At 42.1% G+C, this 23909-nt stretch overlaps 1 protein-coding gene across 1 annotated transcript in view; it reads left to right on the top strand.

The window, feature by feature from the left end:
* Positions 1-23909, top strand: part of LOC137297031 (uncharacterized) — a 58021-nt gene that overhangs the window by 3984 nt on the left and 30128 nt on the right. Inside the window, exons 5-10 of the mRNA XM_067828981.1 lie at positions 840-992; positions 1576-1689; positions 5045-5134; positions 9879-9983; positions 10613-10717; positions 13772-13894. Of these exons, the coding sequence (XP_067685082.1) occupies positions 840-992; positions 1576-1689; positions 5045-5134; positions 9879-9983; positions 10613-10717; positions 13772-13894 (690 nt within the window). The remainder of the gene's footprint in view (positions 1-839; positions 993-1575; positions 1690-5044; positions 5135-9878; positions 9984-10612; positions 10718-13771; positions 13895-23909) is intronic.

Below are 23909 nucleotides of genomic sequence, written 5' to 3'. Positions count from 1 at the left end.
TTGATTGTCGACCGTTCGGTTGCAAGATGAAACAAACCCGTTAAAGAAAAATCAAAAACCGGACGTGGGATCGTCATTAACGGAAACGAGAAGCTCTAGACTTCCACTTGAAGTGTGACAGGTGGGAAACACGACTAACAGCTGGAGGGGCGCATGCGCAGTAAATGTGGTACTTAGATCTGGGTCATTCTTGAATGAATGAATGAATGAACGAACGAACGAACGAACGAAATAACGAACGAACGAAAATGAATGAATGAAGTACAAGCTATAGTGACAGTCTGTCTATAAAACAGTCTTGTGCAGGCAAAACAGTGGTTGAGACAAGGAGCATACCCAAGCCATCAACTCCGACCACCTGATCGTCTTTAGTCAGTTCTTGGGGGCGGCGAGGTAGCCAAGTAGTTAAAGTGTTCGCTCGTCACACTGACGGTACGATTCACCTCACATGTACAATGCCTGAAGCCCATTTCTGGTGTCCCCCGCCGAGATATTGTTGAGATATTGATAAAAGCGGCGCAAAACTAAACTCTTTTACTAGTCGGTTCCTGCAAAAGTTACGGGGTGCCTGTGAGACTGGAAACGTGGTCACTCGAGAACATTACGGACTTGACGTCATGAGTGAGTGAGTTTGGTTTTACGCCGCCTTTAGCAATATTCCAGCAATATCACGGCGAGGGACACCAGAAATGGACTTCACACATTGTACTCATGTGAGGAATCGAATCCGGTCTTCAGCGTGACGAACAGAAGCATTACCCACTAGGCTACCTCATCACAAAAATATACGTATTCCATCTCACTGTGCTGTCTCTGAAGTTTGTTTGTGTCATACACAGATCCTGGAGTGTCCGACATTGGGCCCGCCATGTACGACACGGAGAAACCCCTAGGAAGCTGCGGGCCCTGTTTCAGCATGGCTTCCAAACACACCTACATCGACGTCATGGCCGGGCCCCCCAACGGCCTCGTGCAGCCGGTAGACACGCACGGTAAGCTTTCTCTGTCTCACATTCTATTTTCCCTTAGCTCTTAACGTACTGTTATGGTCCATAATGAATCAAGTCGAGATTTTCCAGAGATTCTGAATCTCCCATGTAAAGAAAGTTCCTTTCCAAATGTATCAAAACTATATTTTCAGAGACTAATTTGTCGTGGTAAGTCACGCAGAGATACCTATAAACAAAGTTTCGGTTGGTTGGATGTTGTTCAATGCCGCGCTCAACAATATTCCAGCTATAAGGCGGCGGTCTTGTAAATGTTCGAGTCGGAATCAGACAATGCAATGGTCAACAGCATGAGCATCGATCTACGCTACAATGACATGTGTCAACCAAGTCAGCGAGCCTGACCACCCGATCCCGTTAGTCGCTTCATACGACAAGCATGTGTTACTGAAGACCAGTTCTAACCCAGAATTTCATGGGTAAAGAAAGGTTCGGCATAGCGCAGGAATTTGTAGAATTACTATTATGTCACATAATAACGTTTGATACAGAAATGCTCTTCACGGAATTCAGAGTGCCAATTTGCTTTTGATTCCTAACATTGAAACTGTTCGAGCTTGACCTTCAGGGTTTGAGTCGCCCGGCCCCGACTTCCGGCCTAACTCAGGTTACTGGGGAAGAGGCCCCAAAAAGTCCTTTGGGACCAAGCGGAAAGTCGTTTTCCAGGAAAATCCAGGTTTGTGTGTCTTTTCGAACATTCCCACTTGTGTAATTGTGTTTCATTGCCTACTGAAGCCACATAAAAGTCATGACCTATGGGCTGTCTGTTGTCAAGGAATTCTGTCAGTAACATATCTGAGGGGTGAGTGAGTATACTTTTACGCCGCCTACAGCAGGATCACGGGATAAATGGACGTCACACATTGTACCAATAAGGGGAATCGAACCCGAACCTGTACTGAACAACAAAAGAAACGCAAAAGTAAGCGTTAGTGTGTATGTCTTCTGTTTGTGAACAAAAGTTGCGTTTCTTTTGCTGTTCAGTATATGCACGTTGAAATACGTATTGGATATAAGTTGTGATTATTGACAGATTTATAATTATAAGTGAAATTCTTTATAACGCTACATAATTGTTATGACGTGTCCAGCAAACACGTTGTGCATTGAATGTAGCACAGCAGTGGGGTGAACTAAAGCACGTACGTTTTTAACGCTTAATGAGGATAGTGAGTGAGTTTAGTTTTACACCACACTCAGCAATATTCCAGCTATATGGGGGCGGTGTGTGAATAATCGAGTCTGGACCAGACAATCCAGTGACCAACAACATGAGCATCGATCTGCGCAATTGGGAACCGTTGACATGTGTCAACCAAGTCAGCGAGCCTGACCACCCGATCTTGTTAGTCGCCTCTTACAACAAGCATAGTCGCTTTTCATGGCAAGCATGGGTTGCTGAAGGCCTATTCTACCCCGGGACTTTCACGGATCTTAATGAGGATAGACCTTAGAATGGGCTTTATAGTGTTTATTGTCACGACGAAGCCCCAGTACGATTTCCAGATGAGTATAATGCGTGAAGCATATTTTGTACTGCCCATACCGGGATTTGTCGGACATGTTGATAAGAGCAACGTAAAAAATCTCTCTCAGAGCCCACTCGCACACACACTGCATTGATTGTGTTAGGATTGTAAGACACACGTACGAATTATTGGAACACGACCGCAGACAAAATATACTATAGGACCAGCTGGTCAATAAAAGTTATGGAGGCGATAGGATAGCCTTGTGGTGAGAGAGTTCACTCGTCATGCTGAAGGCCGGGTTCGGCGCCCCACATGGGTCAATGTGTGAGGTGCATTTCGGATTTTCCAAGCCATGTTTTGCTGGAATACTGCTAAAAGCGGCATAAAACCGTACTTACTCACTCACATTGAGTACGAGTTCAGCAATAATACATATCGAGTACATTTTCTCCTTGGCAACTTCTACCCGTCCGATCATACCAGTCGTAGCTGCGCCTATTATTTTGGACCAGCGGTTCTACATCTGGAGTACTGCCCGCGGCAATCTGTAATTTGTCAACCAGCAGATTAACACAGTTCTCGTTATCCTGTCAGCCCCCATCCCATCTATAATGAAGCTAACACGTATACTTTTGCCATGTGTTGCTCCACGCCTCTGTGCATGATGTATTTCTTCACTCAGACCAGCAACATGTGCATTACGGGAATCGTGTATCCATCGTCAGGCGATATAACTTTGGTGCCACAATATCTCCATCCACCTTTACCAATTACACACATGTACAGTCACATATGCTAAAACGAACCTGGTTAATGGTGATAGGGTGTCCATAATCTTGACGCCCAGGATATGGTAGAAATCATTTATTTATCCACGTCCACGTTATCTCCTCCTCGGTGAGTGAATTTATGCGTGTTTTAGCTGATATAGGTGCATCTATATTGCAGTTACGACTGCCTCGTATTAAACAGTACGGGGTTACTGAAGATGGATAAGTGGCAAGTGTTGTATGGGTTGGTTTAGAGCTGCTGTCAACAGTAAATTTCGGGTAATGTGAAGTAGACTTGGGTTAACTTCTATAATTACACGAGTGAGTGAGTGAGTTTTACGCAGCACTCAGTAATATTCCAGCTATATGGCGGTGGTCTGTAAATAATCGAGTCTGGACCAGACAATCCAGTGATCAACAGCATGAGCATCGATCTGCGCAATCGGGAACCGATGACATTTGCCAACCAAGTCAGTGAGCCTGACCACCCGATCCCGTTTGTCGCCTCTTACGACAAGCATAGTCACCTTTTATGGCAAGCATGGGTTCACGAGTCTACACACCGATGCCCATATGTGGGTGAGTGAGTATGGTTTTACGCCGCATTTAGCAATATTCCAGCAACGTCACGGCGGGTAACACCTTCACCCCTTACGCGTGTGTGGGGAATCAAACACGGGCCTTCGGCGTGACGAGCGAACCCTTTAACCACTTGACTGAACATCCGCCCCAGTCCCAATATGAATAATTTGTTGTACTAGTCTGAGTATTTGCAATTTTAACGGTAATCCATCGACTTTAGACAAGACAAAACAGTGACTGACATCATGAGTATGGGTGTACGTAGTTGTGATACGATGACACGTGTCAACCAAATCAGTGTGCCTGACCGTGCCATCCTGTCAGTAGCTTTTTACGACAAGCACGGGCAGCTAACCCGGATCTTCACAATACGGGGCGTCAGGCTGGGAAACAACAAGTACCATGAGTTTACGGCTTATGGAACGACGCGACCATTGATTGTACAACGAACTTTCGCTCTCCTGGTAGAGAAAGATTTTATACAATAGAACTGTATTTGATTAAACTACAGTGACCAACATGCAATCCTGGAAATACATGTACAATGACAACTATTAGGGAACCCTCGCGTATCATAATGATACCTGCTGGGTGCTGTTCGAGTTGAGAAGGGATGAACAAATTGGGGTGATATTACAAATAGACACAGATCGTTGAAATTTATCATTTCCGATCACCAGCAGATGTGTTGGATTCAAACTCATGCAGATATTGTCATCAAAGGAACACAACTCTGCAAGGTACATGTTGACGCCGGAGACCAGCAACCACGAGCGGCGGACTTCGTCCCAATGTCCGCGACGATCTCATGACGTAATCATTTCCAATAGCTGTTTCGTGATTCCATATTGGGATAATCTTTTATGAATTTTATAGATCATTTAATCACTTTGATTTATTGAAGTGATTAAAGGACCAAATTAAAACGATAGCATTCGCGTAAGTCTTCAACAGTGTTTTCTGTCACGATATATCTTTGTCCAGAAAACACATCTTTATTTTGTTGTGGTGTTTTGTTAGTGTTTAAATTAATTAATTCGTTCATTCATTCATCTATTCTATTATGTAATTCAATATTTATTTTCTGTGGAGGGGCAAACGTTTTGTTCCTTTTAGGGGTAGGTTTTTTAAGTTGTTTGAGATTGTGTTCATAGAACACATTATTCTTTTGCCAATAATTTCGGAATGTCACTGTGGTCATTTTGTGTTGCAGGTCCCGGGGACTATGACATCCCCGACCCCAACAAGGGCCCTTCCTACTCACTGGCCAAGCGGCTGTCCAATTCGGATGAGACAACCAGGCGTAAGTGCAATCACTACACTACTGGTCCAAACTAAGTCCCCTCAGTCGCGACCGAAACGCGTAAGATTCGCGATCTTGAACACGTTTGTTATGGTTTAGTACTCGAACAAGGAAATCTAACCTTCCCACACAGGCGTAGCCAGCTGTTCCCACAGATTGTGTCGAATACATTATTTCACTCTCGACACTCCCCGAAACTCCTTCTGTACCTTTGTTGAACCTGAACTTTAATTCAAAATGTTTCTTGTTTTTAACGAAAAAGGAAATTGTCTGAGAATATGCTTGCAAAGAATATTTCAGGATGTTGAGAAAATATTGTCATATTTTAGGTTATATAAAATCACATTTTCGCTCATAATTTAAGTCGTGGTTATCAAGGCATACATACATCTACCCCCTTGCACCACATACCAAACTCACCCCGCCCCGACCCTAACATTTGAAATGGTCGGTACCATCAGTATGATTTAGTTTGGCTTCTTAACCCTTCTTTAAATGCATTATTAGATGCAACATTAAAACAGTTTCACTGCAAAACAAATAAAGGCAGCTGCATTTCAAAGTCGATCGTTTTGTGCGTGAATGTAGTTTTAGACCGCTTTAAGCCATATTACAGCGGGGGACACCAGAAATGGGCTTTATGTATCCATGGGGATTAGAAACCGAGCCTTCGACGCGACAAGCGAACGCTGTAGGCGCTAGGCTACCCCACCCCGATGAAGTAGTTCATAGCAATCATATTTATAAACTGTGCCAATCTCAGCAAAATTCACCTACCTCTCTGACGGCGATGGTGCATCTCCTAGCTGCAAGTCTCTAACTCATTGACACAGTGTAACAGGTTGTTATTAAGTCTAAAGACCATGTGTGGATACCGTCCCGTCTTAAACAGTGATCACGATGAGAGCCAAAGACGCTGCACCTACCTCGGCCACCGAAACAGGCATATGGAATCAGGGCTGAGCAGCGCTGACGATCTAATTGCTGATTAAAGGTGCGCGCCTGGCGCGACAACAACAGATAAACAACCACAAACACGCAAGCATGTCGCCTAGAATATTTCCTGTGCATGCTAAAATTACTAGAATCGGGAAAAAACGTGTGAATTAATCAATACCTGATCTGCTTAACAGCAATGTAAGTGCATGCAGAATAGCTCCAAATATTTGAATGAGGTATGGGCGTTATCTAATCCTGCTGTGGAATATGGGTGAATGGTTTAGCTTGGTGATAATTCCTGGAAACGTTCACGTAATGGTCGGTGCGTGTGCTGATTTAACATCCCCGTCATAGTAACAGGGAGTATTGAGTTTTCAAAAAACATGCCCATTATCAGTATCAGGTTTCTTCCTGTTTGTTAGAATCATGTATATCATTATACATTCCCCGACAAGTGTGGACGTCATTCAACCACAGATGTGACATATATAACCAGTGGTTTATCATCTGATGATTAAAAAAGGTTTAATGCCGCACCCAGCTATATTCCAGCTATATGGTGAGTAAATATGGTTTCACGACGACTTTATCGATATCACAGCAGTATCAAGACAGGGGGCACCAGAGATGGGCTTCACACTTTGTGCGGAATCGATCCCGCGTCTTCACTATGACGAGCGAACGCTGTAACCACCAGGCTACCCCACCGCCGCCTTGTTAAGAAGGAAACATATTACAGTTGTGCGATTTCATTCGTTAGGTTACCATACAAACTGTCAATCTGAGACGTTGACTTTAACGACTTAGATACAGTCCACGGAATGACCCATGCTGTTTCAGCTTTGTTGGCCACATGGCCCAGAAGGAAATAGCAAAACATCTCTCATTTCTTTTCCCACATTGAAAACGCGTGGGTGGCACATCAAACACCCGGGTAAAACCAGTCGTTTTAACCGTGGGGACAAGGGTAGACAAATTACAGTTCGTCAAAGAGAGTCTGACTGCTTTTGAAGGCCAATGTCTCCATGAAGGTCAAAACCGACGGCAGTTGAGCGTGAGGACACTGAAAGAAGCGTTCGTATCATATGAGAGTGAGTTGGGTTTTTCGCGGCTGTTAGCAATATTCCAGCAAAATGACGGCGGGAGACACCAGACATGGGTTTCACACACTGTACCAATGATGGGAATCGATCCCGGGTCTTCAGCGTGACGTGCGAACGCTTTAAAATTAGGCTATCCCACCGCCCACGTATATTTGAACTACGCACACTCACATCCCCATTCGCTACGTCCTCATTGACGCTATAATAAACGCAGTTTTCTGTATCGGAAATATGAAATCATTTGAAAACAACGATTCCTCGTGACTGAACACCGTAAGTGATGGAGTTGTACAACAACATGGATAAAAACTGATTCGCTAAATTTTCTCAAACGTGATTTACCGATGCACTGAACTGCATTGGGCATGATATATATTCCATCAAAATGTCCCTATTTCTCCCTCTGCAGACTTCACGCATGCAGGCTGTTCACTCTGGGACTCCTCATGGACGTTGGGGTAGCCTAATGGATAAAATGTCCATTCGTCACGCTTCGATTCCCAATGGGTATATTGTGTGAAGCCCATTTCTGATATAACCCTCCGTGATAGTGCTGGGATATTGCTAAAAGCGGCGTAAAACTATACTCACTCACTCACTCTCCGCCGAGATCACGGGGGATACCAAGGACGTTCTGCCCAACTACGACCTCAACAGAACCAGTACTGACCATTTTAACAGCTGATTGAAGCTTGTTGAATCAGCTTCAACCAATAGCTATAAACATGTCGAATTTCACATTTTCGATGCCTGCTTTAATTGATCTTCACTAACCAATGTTTGTTGTAAGATCCGACGAATGGGATAATCCCTGGATTGTCTGGTCCAGACTAGATTACTTACAGGCCGCTGATATTTAACTGGAATACTGCCGAGTGTGGCATAAAACTAAATTCACTCACATACGACCTTAAGTGCTTACGAAATAGCGACAAATTCGGACTAAGATATGATCGAGATACAATCCTGTTGTTCAACGAGGGTGAGTGGTCGGGGTAATAGCTTCAGAAAATGAGGTCTAATTAGTCATTGTATTGTGTTGACTTTAAATCAGTCGATTATCCCGCGTGTTTGATGAACGCTATATGTAAAACCGTTTCCGGAGTAGAATTTCACTGTCGGCAAAACTTCGGCGGGTATCTAATAAAACTTAATTACCGTGTCGACGTGTATTGGGTACAGAGTTAATGAACTGTATTTGCTTATGTTAAAAATCAACATATTTGGAAAATACATTTAAACCACACAAAATGAAACAAACACGTTATCGATTTTCTGGACAATTACTAAAATCTGTTTGGTGTTTAGTTCTAATGCGAGCTTGCAGTATATATATTTTGAAAGGAACTCCGTCTAAACATTTGGCTATATTTTTATACAGAGAAGTTGCGAATGTGAATGAGCACAATGTTAGCCGCGTCATGTAGGTTTAGTTCAACGTGAGTAAACTAGGGAACAATGCATGAGGAATTCCATTCATTTTTGGCAGACAAATATTTATCGAATGGAATGCTAAAAGGCCCAATAGGATGAAAACTCGGGTTTAATTGACACAGATGTGTTTTGTAATGAAAAAAACTTAGAACGTAATGACTATTGACAGGAGCATGTGAAAACGCGGGTGGCATACTGCTAGACACATATTAGATGATCCTGTGCTCTAACCGCATTTGTGACAAGAGAGGCGGTACAACGAATTGGGCGAGTACACTCGGCTGCTACAGGTAGCTTGACGATTATGCACGTGCAATACATGCTAACCGTCACATGAAATCAACACCGCATATTCCTTCGAATGATAAGACTGCAATTTCAGGCATAAGATACTGATATTCCACGCTAACCTTTAGTTAAGACGAAGACAAATAGATGATTGGGGCATTGACAAGCATTTTAGATATTCAACAATTTTGTTTAAAAAAACCCTGGAAAATGTCATTTGCTTCGTGAAATGGATCGGTGGTCCTAAACATATTTGCTCAGTATATTGTGTTGATTCAATTCGTTGGGATTGTACCTGTTCCCAAATTGAGTGTGCTATAACAATTCATGCGTGAAACGCACGGGGAAAATGAACTTCTCGATATTTATCAGACAACCTGTCTCCCTCTTGTTTCAAGTGGATCGTTCTGTGGAGCGTTCCCAAGTATGCAAATTGGGGTCATTTGTCAGGTCGTGGATCATCTTATATGTGTTTACCAGTAATTGTTGTTATATTGCGAGCACTATTCAAGCAGCAATGTATAATTTGTGACTGGCATGAAACCTAGTGGTTGATAACATGAACAGCAGCCGTCCTAAACTTTCCGTGCATGACACACTGCCAACCACGTTACCTGTCAGGGTCCAGCTTCACAGAGCCACCTCAGCTCTAACGATCCTAACTCTTATACCTGTACATGTACTTAGCGCTAAACTTGCCTCATTGAACATCACTTAACAGTGTACTTTATCTGCTTATCATGATCAAGTACCCTTCCGCAAACCGTTCAAAATTAACGTTGAGGTGTTCGGTAAGGCAAATACTGGTTCGGGGAACATTAAAACATCGACCATCAACCCATTCAACACTCGTGACCAGTGAACAAATGTACAGTGTACAACCATGTGTAATTGTGCACTGTCACTGCGAGCTACCAGTTCCAGTGGGTTATCATTCCATGAATGTCGAGGATAGTTGAGCAGTACATGTTTTGTTACAGGCAAGAAGAAGAAGGATCCGGCACCAAATACATACGACGTCGGCAGCACCATCGGCAAAGCGGTTGCAATCTCCATCACCGGCAGAAGGAAAGAACACCCAAAAAGTAAGCCATGCTGATAAACAGATGACATTTTATAACAATGCCAAAAACAGGAGAGAGAGAGAGAAAGAGAGAGAGAGAGAGAGAGAGAGAGAGAGAGTATGAAATATCACCATATCACCAAAAACGTCCGCTGATAACGGACATCCTTACAACGACCTGATAAATGAGGTTCTTGTGGGGGATTTAGAAATTGGTATTCAAGTAAAAGGCAAATGAATTGAAAGGATGGATGACAACTTCTTTATTGTATGTTACAACGTTTCTGGACCATTCCTTGCCACTTCGTCTGGTAATTTGTGACAAAGAATAATTTGCAATCCATAACATTTGACTTTTACTTGAACTGATAGATAATACGAACTGTTTCTTTGGTCCCGTTCACTCGATGTGTAAATACGTCGAACATCGTATAACGGACAACGGTTCTCACAAATTAACCTTTGAGTTTGTTAGCACGGCATTAACTGTAATAACTAGAGGACGGTACAATCTATCGGTGCACTTAAAACTAAACTGATAAATATCAGGAGTAATTTGTGCTGTGCTGATATTGAGGTGCATTTAAAACACAATCCTAGCTCACCACGCATTACTAAGAGATTAAAACCCTTCACATCCTTCACGTCTAGGCATCCAAAAGGCCGGGCCATCAGCCAACGCCTACACCCTCAAGACGTCGTTTGACCCGAGCTTCAAGGCCGCTACAATGGCCTACCGCTGGTTTGACGTCAGTGGTAAGTCTGGCATCGGATTTCGAAATCTTCATTTGTATGGAAAGCCGCCCTTTATACAATGAGCTAGGACTGCACCAGGGCGACCCTAGCCATCACCCTTTCTTTCCATATAATTAACGTGTTTCATCATCTCCATTATTTCCGCTATAAGATACTAATATCTTTATGCGGTACTACAGTCATGCCCCGTTTGTCCGACCACTTGTGTTTTTATTGAAATTGTCCGGATAAGCGAATTTTCGGATATCTGAACCACAGGCCATACGTACAAAGAAACGAACATAGTAGGCATCAGACATAATCCTAATTGATTAGACATAAACAAATATCAGTGCATACATAAAATGTCTCATACCTGTTCATGCAGTTATGCTCGCTTGAAGAAATCAATCGTAGACTTTTGCGCTGGTTGTGTAGAAAAGCGACAGGACATTCGTCGGATACACGGGGCATGGCTGTATATATTTATAATTATACATTTTAAACCCCGGTAAAACGTAATTCTACCTTTCTGCACGTGTAGTATGTGTGCGCGTGTGTGCATGCGTGTATCTGAGTGCGTACCTGTGACAGGTCAGATATAAAATTAGCATTTTAGGCTACCGGCCCATATCTTTGTCAAACTGTACGCAATATGACACTTATTTTGGCCCTCTCTTTGCAGCGCGATTCCTGTAGATATTAAAACCTGTTTAAATCGAGTTTTTTGTCATTATTTAGGCGACTTGAAGCTAGTTTTTAGGGCCTGAGAACAAAATCCCAACCCTGAAGTTACCATTAACGGAAGTCATCATAAAAGGGAGAAATTAAACAAACGTTTGAAGTGCATGAGGACTCGTTCATGACAAAAACATAACCTCGTATAGACCGATATTCGTGAAGCTGAACAGTATTAATGAGAGCGGATTCAATAAAACTGAATGAGTAAAGCTTAATGCCGCTTTATAGCAATATTCCGGGAATATCACGGCGTGGGACACCAGAAATGGGCTTCACACACTGTACCCATATGGGCATCGAACCCGGACCTTTGGCGCGATGAACGAACGCTTTATGAAGAAGGCTCAAGAAGGCGGTTTCTATCAGCATTTTCTACGCGCCTGTTAATTTCGTCCAAAGCAGTATATGTAATTCGGACTCCAACGCTCAGATACCATGCCCTGAATTAACTGAAATACTGCGCAAAGGGGGCACTGCACGCCTCTAACTACAGGGAAAAGATGGTTGTCTTTTTAGGATGTGTGTACGTGGGCAACGAAAACGTAAAATCCATAGCATCTGGTGACTGATCGGCGTCTATCCACGCCCTGTTTCCACATTTCCTGATAAAATATTGAACATTGATGCCTGTTACGTTAATATGTCCCATCGATCTCTCATAAAAGAGATAGCCAAAACGCTTGAGATCAATTCAGTCAAAAGTTCACATGTCTGAAGTGGTAAACAGATGCCATGGTAGACACAGAGATAAGACTCCTCTGAGGTCAGGTAACCTGTTGCTTCGTTACATGTCGCTGCTGCGTCGTGACGAACAATGTATTTCCCTGATCTCCAGACAATTACTTTTGTTCCCAAAACAGATGTATTTCAATTGTATTTTGGTAAAACCTTAGAATAGTGTTTTTGGGGGGTTTTTTTTCTCTTTTTTTTCTTTTTTTCTTTTTTTTTCTTTTTGCTGTTAATAATGATATTGGGTTTTTTTATAATAAAAAACTTTACTTTACTAATGCTATACTTATAACGTATAATATATAATAATTATCTACTTGCATCACAAGCGCAGTTTCGATTTATTTGTTGTCAACGCCGCGCTTTGTTGTTAACGTCAACTATATAGAATGACCATCATCCGCCCGTGCATATACTTGTCGCTTGGCGACTAACGGAATCGGGTGGTCAGTCTCGCTGACTTGTTTGACACGTGTCATCGTATCCCTGTTTCATAGATCGATGTCATGATCACAAGATTGTATTGTCCAGGCTCGAGTATTTACTGACCACCAACATATAGCTGGAAATATGCATCGCTAACGTGACCACACAAACACGCAGACACTGTTTTCCGGTGATTCGTACAAATAATTTTCGCTGTTATATGCCTTTCACGCCGAATGACGACACCTGCTCCCGACAATTTATGTTGACAATTTATATTTACCAAACACAAGTTGAAACATAGTTACAACAAGATTCAACAAACACTGAATCTTTGACGCCAGTATAATTTACCCGGTGAAGGTCACGTTACAGCTGGTGGTGACAATCGACATTGACCCCACAAGTGTCACAGTGAGTCAGATATATCATGTTAAAAACGACTGGCCTCACAGCGCACTACAAACATGTCAGTTCTTCAACAGATGGTCTGTTATCAGAATGTTGTTTTAAAATTGATCGGATAAGGACGATTTGATTCATATCTAGTCCAGTGTTATCACCTAGGAAGCTGCCACTCACTATCGCGGCGTCACTACTGACACATTCGACACACCTGGCGTTCATTGGGGGCCTAAGATAGCAGCTCTAAAAACTGCTGATGCTATCCTAAATGATATATGTCTGAAGATACCAAAATAAAATAACACGCCTCACACCTCTGTCGTATTTGCAATACGAAATCATCAAGGTGACGCAAAGGGAAAGTGCTCGGTGATGACTGTTCTTGAGACGGCGTTTAATCAGGGGTGGTAATAACCCATTACCCGGCGTCCCAGTCCAGTGTTTTCTTCTGTCGAGCATGCAAATTTCTATATCAAGTTATGCCTGCGTCCACTTGACTTCCCAATGATATGCTGTTTATTTTTTTTTTTAAAAAAACCCAAGAAAATCGGCCTGTATCGTAGAAACATCATCAGGGAAAGTGATTTTACATGTGCCACTATACCTGAGTACACAAGCAATTTTAAAGTATTTTCCACCCCTTGTATATACACACATGCATGGTGATTTTACTATAAAACAATCCGACACTGCTTGCTATGCAGACCCTAAACTGATCCAAGACAAACTGTATGATCTAAACATTATACAACGTGTACTAACATGTCCTTTCAGCTCCCAGGGAGCCCGGCCCTACCGACTATAACGTGCATCATGTGACCCTGAAGAGCCCAGAATTCACCTGTAGACGGCGCTGCAAGGCATCGTATCCAGACTCGCTGAACTACGTCACGAAATGTAAGTTACTTGCAACAAGGGTCGGTTCCTTCAGGACACCCATCACTCCTGGTTTTCAATATTCAGAACAATAACAGTTGTCACGGATGCCCCGGGCCATGGTGCTATTGGAACGATGACTAATAGCACGTTCTGCCTCTGCAAGGGTTGTTGGCACAATTCTAGCTCACATAAATACAAATTATCCAGACTAGTTGCCCTAAACATAGTAATGATTTACTGAAAAGCGGAAGCAAGTATTTGGCGAGAGAAGTAATACACATGATGCCTCGTCTGAATACATGGTGAATTATGGCATGCTGCAAACACGATAACAACTGACTCTTAAATATGGAGGACTGGGCATGTGTTATAGGAGAGTGGGTGAGTGAGTTTAGTTTTACGCCACTTTGGACAATATTCCAGCACTGTCACGGCGGGGACACCAAAAATGGACTTCACGTATCATACCCATGAGGAGAATCAAACACGGGACTTCAGCATGACGAGCGAACACTTACATCACGAACTACGCCACCTCCCCCTGGCCTTAAGTTAAGGTCTCTGAAGAAACTGTGTTGTATTTGGATGAAATTTATAATGATTTTCCATTAAGTAACATTATCGAAAGCGGATTGTAATTATTCACAATTTGTGTGAATCAACAAATTATTGAGGAAACAATTAAGTCTTTAAATAAATTGATGAATGCAGTTATTGTTTAATTATCACGCCTATCATGATTCCCAGATATGACAAAGGGATTTATTTGTTTTGTTGAAAACGCTGTCAGTCTAAGTTGATTGATGATGTCAGATGTCCTGATCGATACACGTATTTCTCCCTCTCGTAGGAAACATAAAGCATATTTGTATGGTAATCTTAAACGCGCTCACACAGTGGAACATACCCCATTCTGTAAACACTGACGGAGTGATCACATACGATTGGCTGAAAACAATGTCGACTGGACGCAGTTTAATTGCACCAATAGTGAATGTATCTGGACACTGCCCATCCCCGTTACTCAGGGGTTTATTTTTGCATCTGATCCTTGTTTTTCATAACAGGTGGAGAGGGCAGTGATACATCTTGTCTCATTTGTCCATACTTTACGAAACATTCAAGAAGGTGCTGGTTTTGCTGTTGTTTCACACCACACTCAGAAATATTCCAGCTATATGGCGGCGTCTGTAAATAATCAATTGTGGACCAGACAACCCAGTGGCCAACAGCATGAACATCGGTCTACGCAATGTGGTGTTCGGTTTGTCTTGAAATTACACGAATACTAGAGTCACAGAGTATGAGAACTTGCCCAATGTGTAGACAACCCACCTCCATTAGTAAGACTTACCCTGTCATCTCCGAAATGATCTAATTCAGCACTTTGATATATTGTGAGAAAAATTCGAGGTAGAACAGTGCAATTATTATAGCAGTTATAGCAGTAATTATATTGTCGATATTGGCTTCTGTACAAATTTAAAATTGCTTAGTTTAGGTTTAAACGGACTAATCACAACCTTGAATCTCTACATTTGGCACTGGAATTTATATTCGAAATAACACAACGGTGATCAAATATTGAGCGGTTAAAAGAGGATCCACGTCGTGTTCGAGAATATTGCAGTCATGAGACGAAGTATGTGAACGTTGTGATGTTTTTTTCGATTTGTGATGGTTTTATAGTGCTAGCACACTGATATCCCATAACATATTACACGGAACGAAGACGCAGATCGGCTTAGAAGTAGCAGTCTGTGTTATATCCTCTTATGTCGACACCAGGCAAGGCAACAACAAATACCATCTAACGTTTTGGCTCTAAGGCTGCCAGAGCATCGCGCCACAATCATTCTAACGCTATCTTTCACTATACCCTGTAGATGTAGATCTATCTAATGCATGTAAATATTTTCAGAGTTATTAAATGATTACAAATAAAACTATAATATGTTGTCACATAACGAAATGTAACCACTGCCGTACTTGTCGAAAAGGTTTGGTTGTAAGAGGGATGGCGAAAATATCAATCTTAGTCGGTAACAGCTGTTTTGGGTTTGTTTGTTTTTTCATTTTTTCAAAGAAATGAAAATTGATGCGAAAAAACATAATCCGCCTAACGTCAACCGGAAGGCACAGATGGTCACGCGTTGTCTCGCGAGATCGATCCCTTTAAATGCTGTTTGATCTTTCGTAGGATTAACCATGACGTTATGCAGATTCCAGTTGTTTAAACAAATCTTATCCTCCTCAAGATTACTCTCCAGAGATCAGCTTGTGTGGATAAATCGGTAACATCATTGGACACGCAGTAAAGGATTGTCCAACGTGATTTGTAATTTCTTCCTTCTTGTGTCGGCGCAGTTATTTACGTAGTGAACTTGATTGGTTTGTCCTAGATTTAACAAGGATGTGATTCAGTTGGGTACTTCCTGGAAAATATTTTTAACACGACATAAATCGTTTAAACGTTACAAAATTGTGAGTAGTTGGCAGTTTCATGTTCGTGTGACCAATAGGTATTTAACGTTGAAAGGAAAGGGAGGTAATGCAGGTTGTAGATGCACACACACTACTCTAGGATGAAATCCACGAGCAAGGGTATTGTACGTGTACTTTCAATTATCGTAAGTTGGGTCAGCAGATCCTGACACGACTATGGGATGCAATTATGTACAGCGAGTTATTGCTCCCAAGACCATTGGACCTCTGGTATTTGAAATCTGTTCACCTACAATTAAAACCATTCGACTAATTATCACGTTCCTTTCCACAAAAGTATGGTAGCGTTTAGGTGATCGTAACTCTATCCGTTACTTTAATATTACGATTGTCAAGACGTTACGATCGCTCTTTGGGCACGAGGACTCGAGAACTGGGCTTAGATTGTTAGCGCTAACTGAACTGCGACATAGTCGTAAGTGCCATACATTAACACTAACTTACGACTATCTTAGCCCTAAGATAGCCATAAGTCAATGTTAATATATGGCATGTACGACTATCTTAGCGCTGAGAGCTTCGAAAATAAAGGCCCATTTTCTCAAAGCGGTCGTAACATTACGACGGTCGTAAGTCTTTGCGATAGCACAGGAGTCACGATAGTCGTAACGGTACGATCGCTTCATGCAACGGACCCTAGGGAGGTTAATCAGAGGTTTCTACAAATCCCGGGCCCCGTTTCACAAAGCAATCGTAAAGCTACGACCCTCTGAAGTACCACTATGTAACTTAGACTTACGACAGTATTAGTGAGGCCTTTGCTTAAGAGTAATCTAAATGCACAATGTCACACATTTTCTGCAATATTTTGGCGCATATTATAAATATCGGCGCACCCCACTCACTTTACCTCCATACTGATGCAATAAAAGACATTACATTTTAATTTAACATTGTAGTCTAAATACATAATTTCTTGTGGGACTAAATCATTTGCTTGCTTCTCCATGGGCCAAGTGTTTATGGTTAATATTTCTGTCATGTCATGTCATGTCATGTCATGTCATATATCTCCTCATCTACTCGTGACTTAACTTGGTACACATATCAAGCATGATCCCTAGATGTGCCTTTTGGGGATTACATCCAGATATGAATATTCTTTTTTGCGTTTTTCATGTAAACATGACTTAGGCTGTGACTATGACTGATGATGACGAGGATGTCATGTTGTCCGTAGCAGATCTTCCAAACTATACATGCTAGCGTCATCAAACTTGGTACAAGTGTAAAGCATGATTCCTAGATGTGCCTATTGTGTATTAGACCCAGATATGAATTTTAGTTTTGGCGGTTTCCATGGTAAACAATACTTAGGCTGTGGCATTGAGCATGTGATCCTGTCCAGTGGAGATCTCCCAAACCTTAGCTTTGTACATATGTTCGCCATGTTCACCATGATCCCTAGATGTGCCATTTAAGGGTTACACCAGTGCGTGAATTTTATGTTTTGTTGTTTCCAAGACAAGTTTGACTTTCACTGAATTGGTGTTTGTGCTCATTTCCAACGTCCTCTACTTCTTCACCAAATTTGGAAAATAGATAGGTCTGGCAGTATAATGGTGCCTTTTGGTAGGTTTGGATATCTGAATAAAACATTGTTTGCGTTTCCATGCCAATAAGTTCAACCTCGAGTGAATTAGCCGAACTGTATAACTTGACAATACTCTCCTCCTCGCTTATGCCATGCTGTAATCAAGACTAATAGGCATATTCATGATGAGTATTTTGCCGTTGATGAGTTTGTCTTCTTGCTTATTTTGATAGCAGTGTGTTGAGAAATAGTGCCTTTAACATGATTCTAACATGGTGACCCGTGTAAACGTAGGACCATAATGCCAGCTTTGGCTTCGATAAGCAGTAAAGCCTCTTGAATAAAGCTGGTTTTCCCATATCCTGTTCACCCGATATGGAACCCGTCTCGGTCTCTGTGAAAGTATATCCGGACACACAGATCCATCCTGGTCGGTCTTAGGATGACGTGCTGTGGCATTAATATCGCCATTTACTCTCAGTCGTATAATTCTTGTTTATTAATGTCACAAATGATACCAGCTCGTGTTCCATGGCGCTTTTCACCTGCTGCACTCCCGGATGACGGCAAAGGTACATAACTCTTGATCAGGAGTGAGTGATTATGGTTTTACGCCACTTTTAGCACTATTCCAGCTATACCATGGGGACCAGAAATGGGCTTCACACATTGTACCCATGTGGGGTATCGAACCCGGGTCTTCGAAGTGACCCCTAGGCTACCCCCACCGTCTCCCTGGTCACGAATGTGTGTAAGGTGTCCTTAATCAGGACCCAAATTCAGGACATGAAATCATCAAATACAGAACGTCAGTTTCCGAAAATACGGGGTTCTGACAATCCTCAGAAAGCAATTCTGTCTTGTGTAAGGGAAAACTTTTTTGTGAAAATTATCAGAAAGGGTCTCCGAAAATCAGAGGTGACACCAAGTGTTTGCAACTAAAACAATAGTAACATAATAGTTTGATGTAGACTTGATGAGGTCTTTTGTAAATAACACCTTAGTTTGAAAATGTAGCCAAGTAGCCAAGTCTGTGTAGTAGGTCAATTTTGCGAACTTCTTACGAGGCAATGTGAGAGCATATGGTGGCAGAAATGGCAACAAAGACGCCCCTTCCTCTCCCACACCCACCACTGCCACCGGCATCAACAACTGCGACAACCACGTCACTGCCGTGTGTCGTTCTGTTCGATGCGTGGTGGGATAGTCTGGTGGTTAAAGCGTTCACTCGTCACGCCTGTGTCCCCGGTTCGATTCCGGACATGGGTACAATGTGTGAGGCCCATTTCCGGTGTCCCCCGCCGTGATAATGATGGACTATCGCTAAAAGCGACCTGGAACAAAATCACAAACTCATTCTGTCACCCTTCGTTTGACAGATGTAAACACACGTTAACTGACTGAGTCCAAGTTTCCACTGACTAATGTTAAGGCCTATTAACTGACTGACGTCCTACTTTCATTGAACAATGTTAGCACATGCTGAGTAACATCACGCCTGCATTCACTAGTGTTAGCACGCGTTCACAAACTGACGTCATACTTCCGTTCACTAATGTTAGCACGCGTTCACTGACCGACGTCACACTTCCGTTCACTAATGTTAGCACGCGTTCACAAACTGACGTCATACTTCCGTTCACTAATGTCAGCACGCGTTCACAAACTGACGTCATACTTCCGTTCACTAATGTTAGCACGCGTTCACAAACTGACGTCATACTTCCGTTCACTAGTGTTAGCACGCGTTCACAAACTGACGTCATACTTCCGTTCACTAATGTCAGCACGCGTTCACAAACTGACGTCATACTTCCGTTCACTAATGTCAGCACGCGTTCACTGACCGACGTCACACTTCCGTTCACTAATGTTAGCACGCGTTCACAAACTGACGTCATACTTCCGTTCACTAATGTTAGCACGCGTTCACTGACCGACGTCATACTTCCGTTCACTAATGTTAGCACGCGTTCACAAACTGACGTCATACTTCCGTTCACTAGTGTTAGCACGCGTTCACAAACTGACGTCATACTTCCGTTCACTAATGTTAGCACGCGTTCACAAACTGACGTCATACTTCCGTTCACTAATGTCAGCACGCGTTTACTGACCGACGTCACACTTCCGTTCACTAATGTTAGCACGCGTTCACAAACTGACGTCATACTTCCGTTCACTAATGTTAGCACGCGTTCACTGACCGACGTCATACTTCCGTTCACTAATGTTAGCACGCGTTCACAAACTGACGTCATACTTCCGTTCACTAATGTTAGCACGCGTTCACAAACTGACGTCATACTTCCGTTCACTAATGTTAGCACGCGTTCACTGACCGACGTCATACTTCCGTTCACTAATGTTAGCACGCGTTCACAAACTGACGTCATACTTCCGTTCACTAATGTTAGCACGCGTTCACTGACCGACGTCATACTTCCGTTCACTAATGTTAGCACGCGTTCACAAACTGACGTCATACTTCCGTTCACTAATGTTAGCACGCGTTCACAAACTGACGTCATACTTCCGTTCACTAATGTTAGCACGCGTTCACTGACCGACGTCATACTTCCGTTCACTAATGTTAGCACGCGTTCACAAACTGACGTCATACTTCCGTTCACTAATGTTAGCACGCGTTCACTGACCGACGTCATACTTCCGTTCACTAATGTTAGCACGCGTTCACAAACTGACGTCATACTTCCGTTCACTAATGTTAGCACGCGTTCACAAACTGACGTCATACTTCCGTTCACTAATGTTAGCACGCGTTCACTGACCGACGTCATACTTCCATTCACTAATGTTAGCACGCGTTCACTGACCGACGTCATACTTCCGTTCACTAGTGTTAGCACGCGTTCACTGACCGACGTCATACTTCCATTCACTAATGTTAGCACGCGTTCACTGACCGACGTCATACTTCCGTTCACTAGTGTTAGCACGCGTTCACTGACCGACGTCATACTTCCATTCACTAATGTTAGCACGCGTTCACTGACCGACGTCATACTTCCGTTCACTAATGTTAGCACGCGTTCACTGACTGGCATCATACTTCCACTTGGCAGTGCGAGCGCGTGTTAATTATAATAATATTTTATCTTCAACTGTGCATTTCATCATTTAAACTCCCTATATGTGTATTTTACTTTTTTCAAAATGTATAATTATAATAATATGTGAAATGTTATTTCTCCTTACATAGTTATCGTACACTAATTCTGTAAAATATAGTCTCTCATAACCCGTTAGGATGGCATTTGTACATTTACCTTTATAATATACAATATGCTGCATTTGAACTCTTGCTGTACAAATGGTAAACGATATTGTACTGTATTATATTGTATTGCAATGTATTGTATTGTATTGTTCACCATCTGACGTCATGATTCCACTAACGGAAGGTAGGCGCATGTGAACTGCTTGACGTCATAGTTCGATTGACCACAGTTTCCCATACCCACTAAACCCCTTGAGAGTTGCCCGATGGTGCTGTCGTTACAGCTGAATAGCGTTATTGATTGAGACCATCAAGAATACACACATTGTAATGAAAATAACAAACAAGGCATTTATAGCACATAGTGCTAGGGAAAATATACTACCCATTGTCTATCTGATTACGTTAAAAATAATATAGAAACTTGAATTTTGCTTCTAAAGTTTATGTTCAACGTGATATCTTGAAATTTCTTGTCGGCTGAACATGCATAACATGGTATAGGCATTCAAAAGAAGAGAAAGAAAACCACTTGTTTGTTCAAAGATTTGATTTAGCGTAATAATCCATAACGATACAGCGTCCCCTGGCGGTCATTACGGTCGGGACATAGGTTTTCTGACGTCACGTTTTCGGCAGTGTTTATCCCCACTATATCGAGGCGGGCTACATCACACGGATATTTTGACTACACGGATTATGGCTTGTGTTTAAAGATAAAGTACTCTTTATTGACGTGTTTTACAATATTTCATTTGATAACCGAGGCGTCAAGAGATGTTCTAGACTAACAACTATAGTGTCTGAAATGAACATACTTTACAAACAAGATAACAGCACCAGTTCACAATAAAAAAGATAAAATATTATGAAAAGGTGACCTGAGACTTTCTCAATTTTCAGAGAGCCTGAAGCTGTGGAAATTTAGACTTGCGACATATTCTGTACTTGACTTTCTTGGATATGTTTGTTTCAGGGTCTGTATCATGACAGATTAGGGGTGTTCGTCCGAAAACACCCAACAAGCGGGCGTGTATCATAGTCTAAATATAAGTTGTCTATTTCGGGTTTGGCCTAACACTTGTTACATCGTGCCGAACCTAATTAACCCTCCTTGCCAGAAATGCCAGTAATCTCAGTTGACCCAGGTCGCACAAATTTCAATACTAACGCACCGTCGACAGAGAGGAAGGACACGGGATTTCCTGATAGAACTCTTTATTAAGCAATATATTTTCGTTATTTTAAGTGTCCGCTATAAACAGAAACAGCTGAATGGACATGTTCTAAATCCACAAAAGAGCTCCTGAATCTTTGGTCATATGACGTGAATTAGACGCTGTAATTGTGGCCTCAAACCCTGACACACTTGAAGTGCGGCTATCGTAATACGGATTGTGTAACACCGCAGTCAGTAAATCTCGCGTGGTATCGCGGAAACACGCCCGCCACGTTAAGACGGGATCGGCTCCCGTTTTATCAGAGCTGTTGAGGTGTCGTATAATTCAATAGCGCAACATGCTGTGGACTCAGCTCGTAATCTGTAATAACCGAAAACATAAATTGCAGAGATACAGAAACATGGAAAAAAAATGTTAGTAAAAATGCGCACAAATGCTATGGAGGAAAAGTCAAACGGTGCGTAAAGATTCCATTGTAGCAAGGAAACAGTAAATGTCAAGACCAGCACTGAGAATTTAAGTCGCAATGACATTTGTGTTCAAAACTCTATTTATCCCTTGTCATATATGGCCATTAACGGGTGATTGTAAGTGGTTTTCTGTGGGTGGTCTACAGGTATTGCACTGGGGCTCTCTTAGCTTAAAGAGTTTACATCGTCGCATTATTTAAGCTTGTAATTACACGATAAACAAAACATGAAAAAGGGGAATGGTTGGAGGGTTCTTGTTTTGTTTAAGAAATGTGAATGACAGGATAAATCATACAATGTATCATTAGACATGATTTAAGTGAAAGGTTGCCTGAACTTTAATTACACACAAAGGCATTAGCACAACGTTTACGTCATCAGATGCATGTTAATGTACATGTGTGCGATATGCAGTCAATAGAAAAGTATTCTATTGTGAGGTTAGTGAGTTTTTTAGTTTTTAGCACTAGCTGTCTTATCAAACGTGCCGCGAGCAAACACTTGGTGTTTGGACAGTGTGCACTATGAAATATTTATTTATTCCACAAATATCACACGGGGTTCATCAGAAATGGGCTTCATACATTGTACCCACGTAGGGAATCGAACTCAGGTCTCCGGCGTGACGAGCAAACGCTTTAACCACAAGACTACCCTAGCATTTGTAATGAGGTTAGACAGTAAGTAATGATTTTGCACATTTTTGATAACTTTGGAAGATGGACAACGCTGCACTACAATCTCCTTCCTTCACCCCATGAGCTCTTATTCATCCGCATGTCTAGATTCTGTTCTCATTTTACTGAGAAGTATACTTTTCAGACCACCTTTTAAGAGTTCTTTGAAAGCAAACTGAAAAAAAATCAAATGTCTCAGGTTTGCAGCCTACGATTGCAGAACATGTTCGATGGCATGAACGAATTGTTTGACTCATGTTAAAGTATCCTGTCTCTGACCTGAAAAATGTCATCCAACTTTGCAGGCTGACACCATGGAAACGGGAACTCACGAATACACGTTATATTCCAGTTCATCAAAGGATAGACTATTATTAGTGTAGCTGAAGGTACATCTACCAGTCAGTTAAGAAATAGTTTGCTTC

This window comes from Haliotis asinina, chromosome 9 (assembly GCF_037392515.1).
Source record: "Haliotis asinina isolate JCU_RB_2024 chromosome 9, JCU_Hal_asi_v2, whole genome shotgun sequence".
In the NCBI taxonomy this organism is placed as follows: domain Eukaryota; kingdom Metazoa; phylum Mollusca; class Gastropoda; order Lepetellida; family Haliotidae; genus Haliotis; species Haliotis asinina.
The sequence above is the reverse complement of the archived record's forward strand: the minus strand, read 5'-3'. Positions and strand labels throughout refer to the sequence as shown.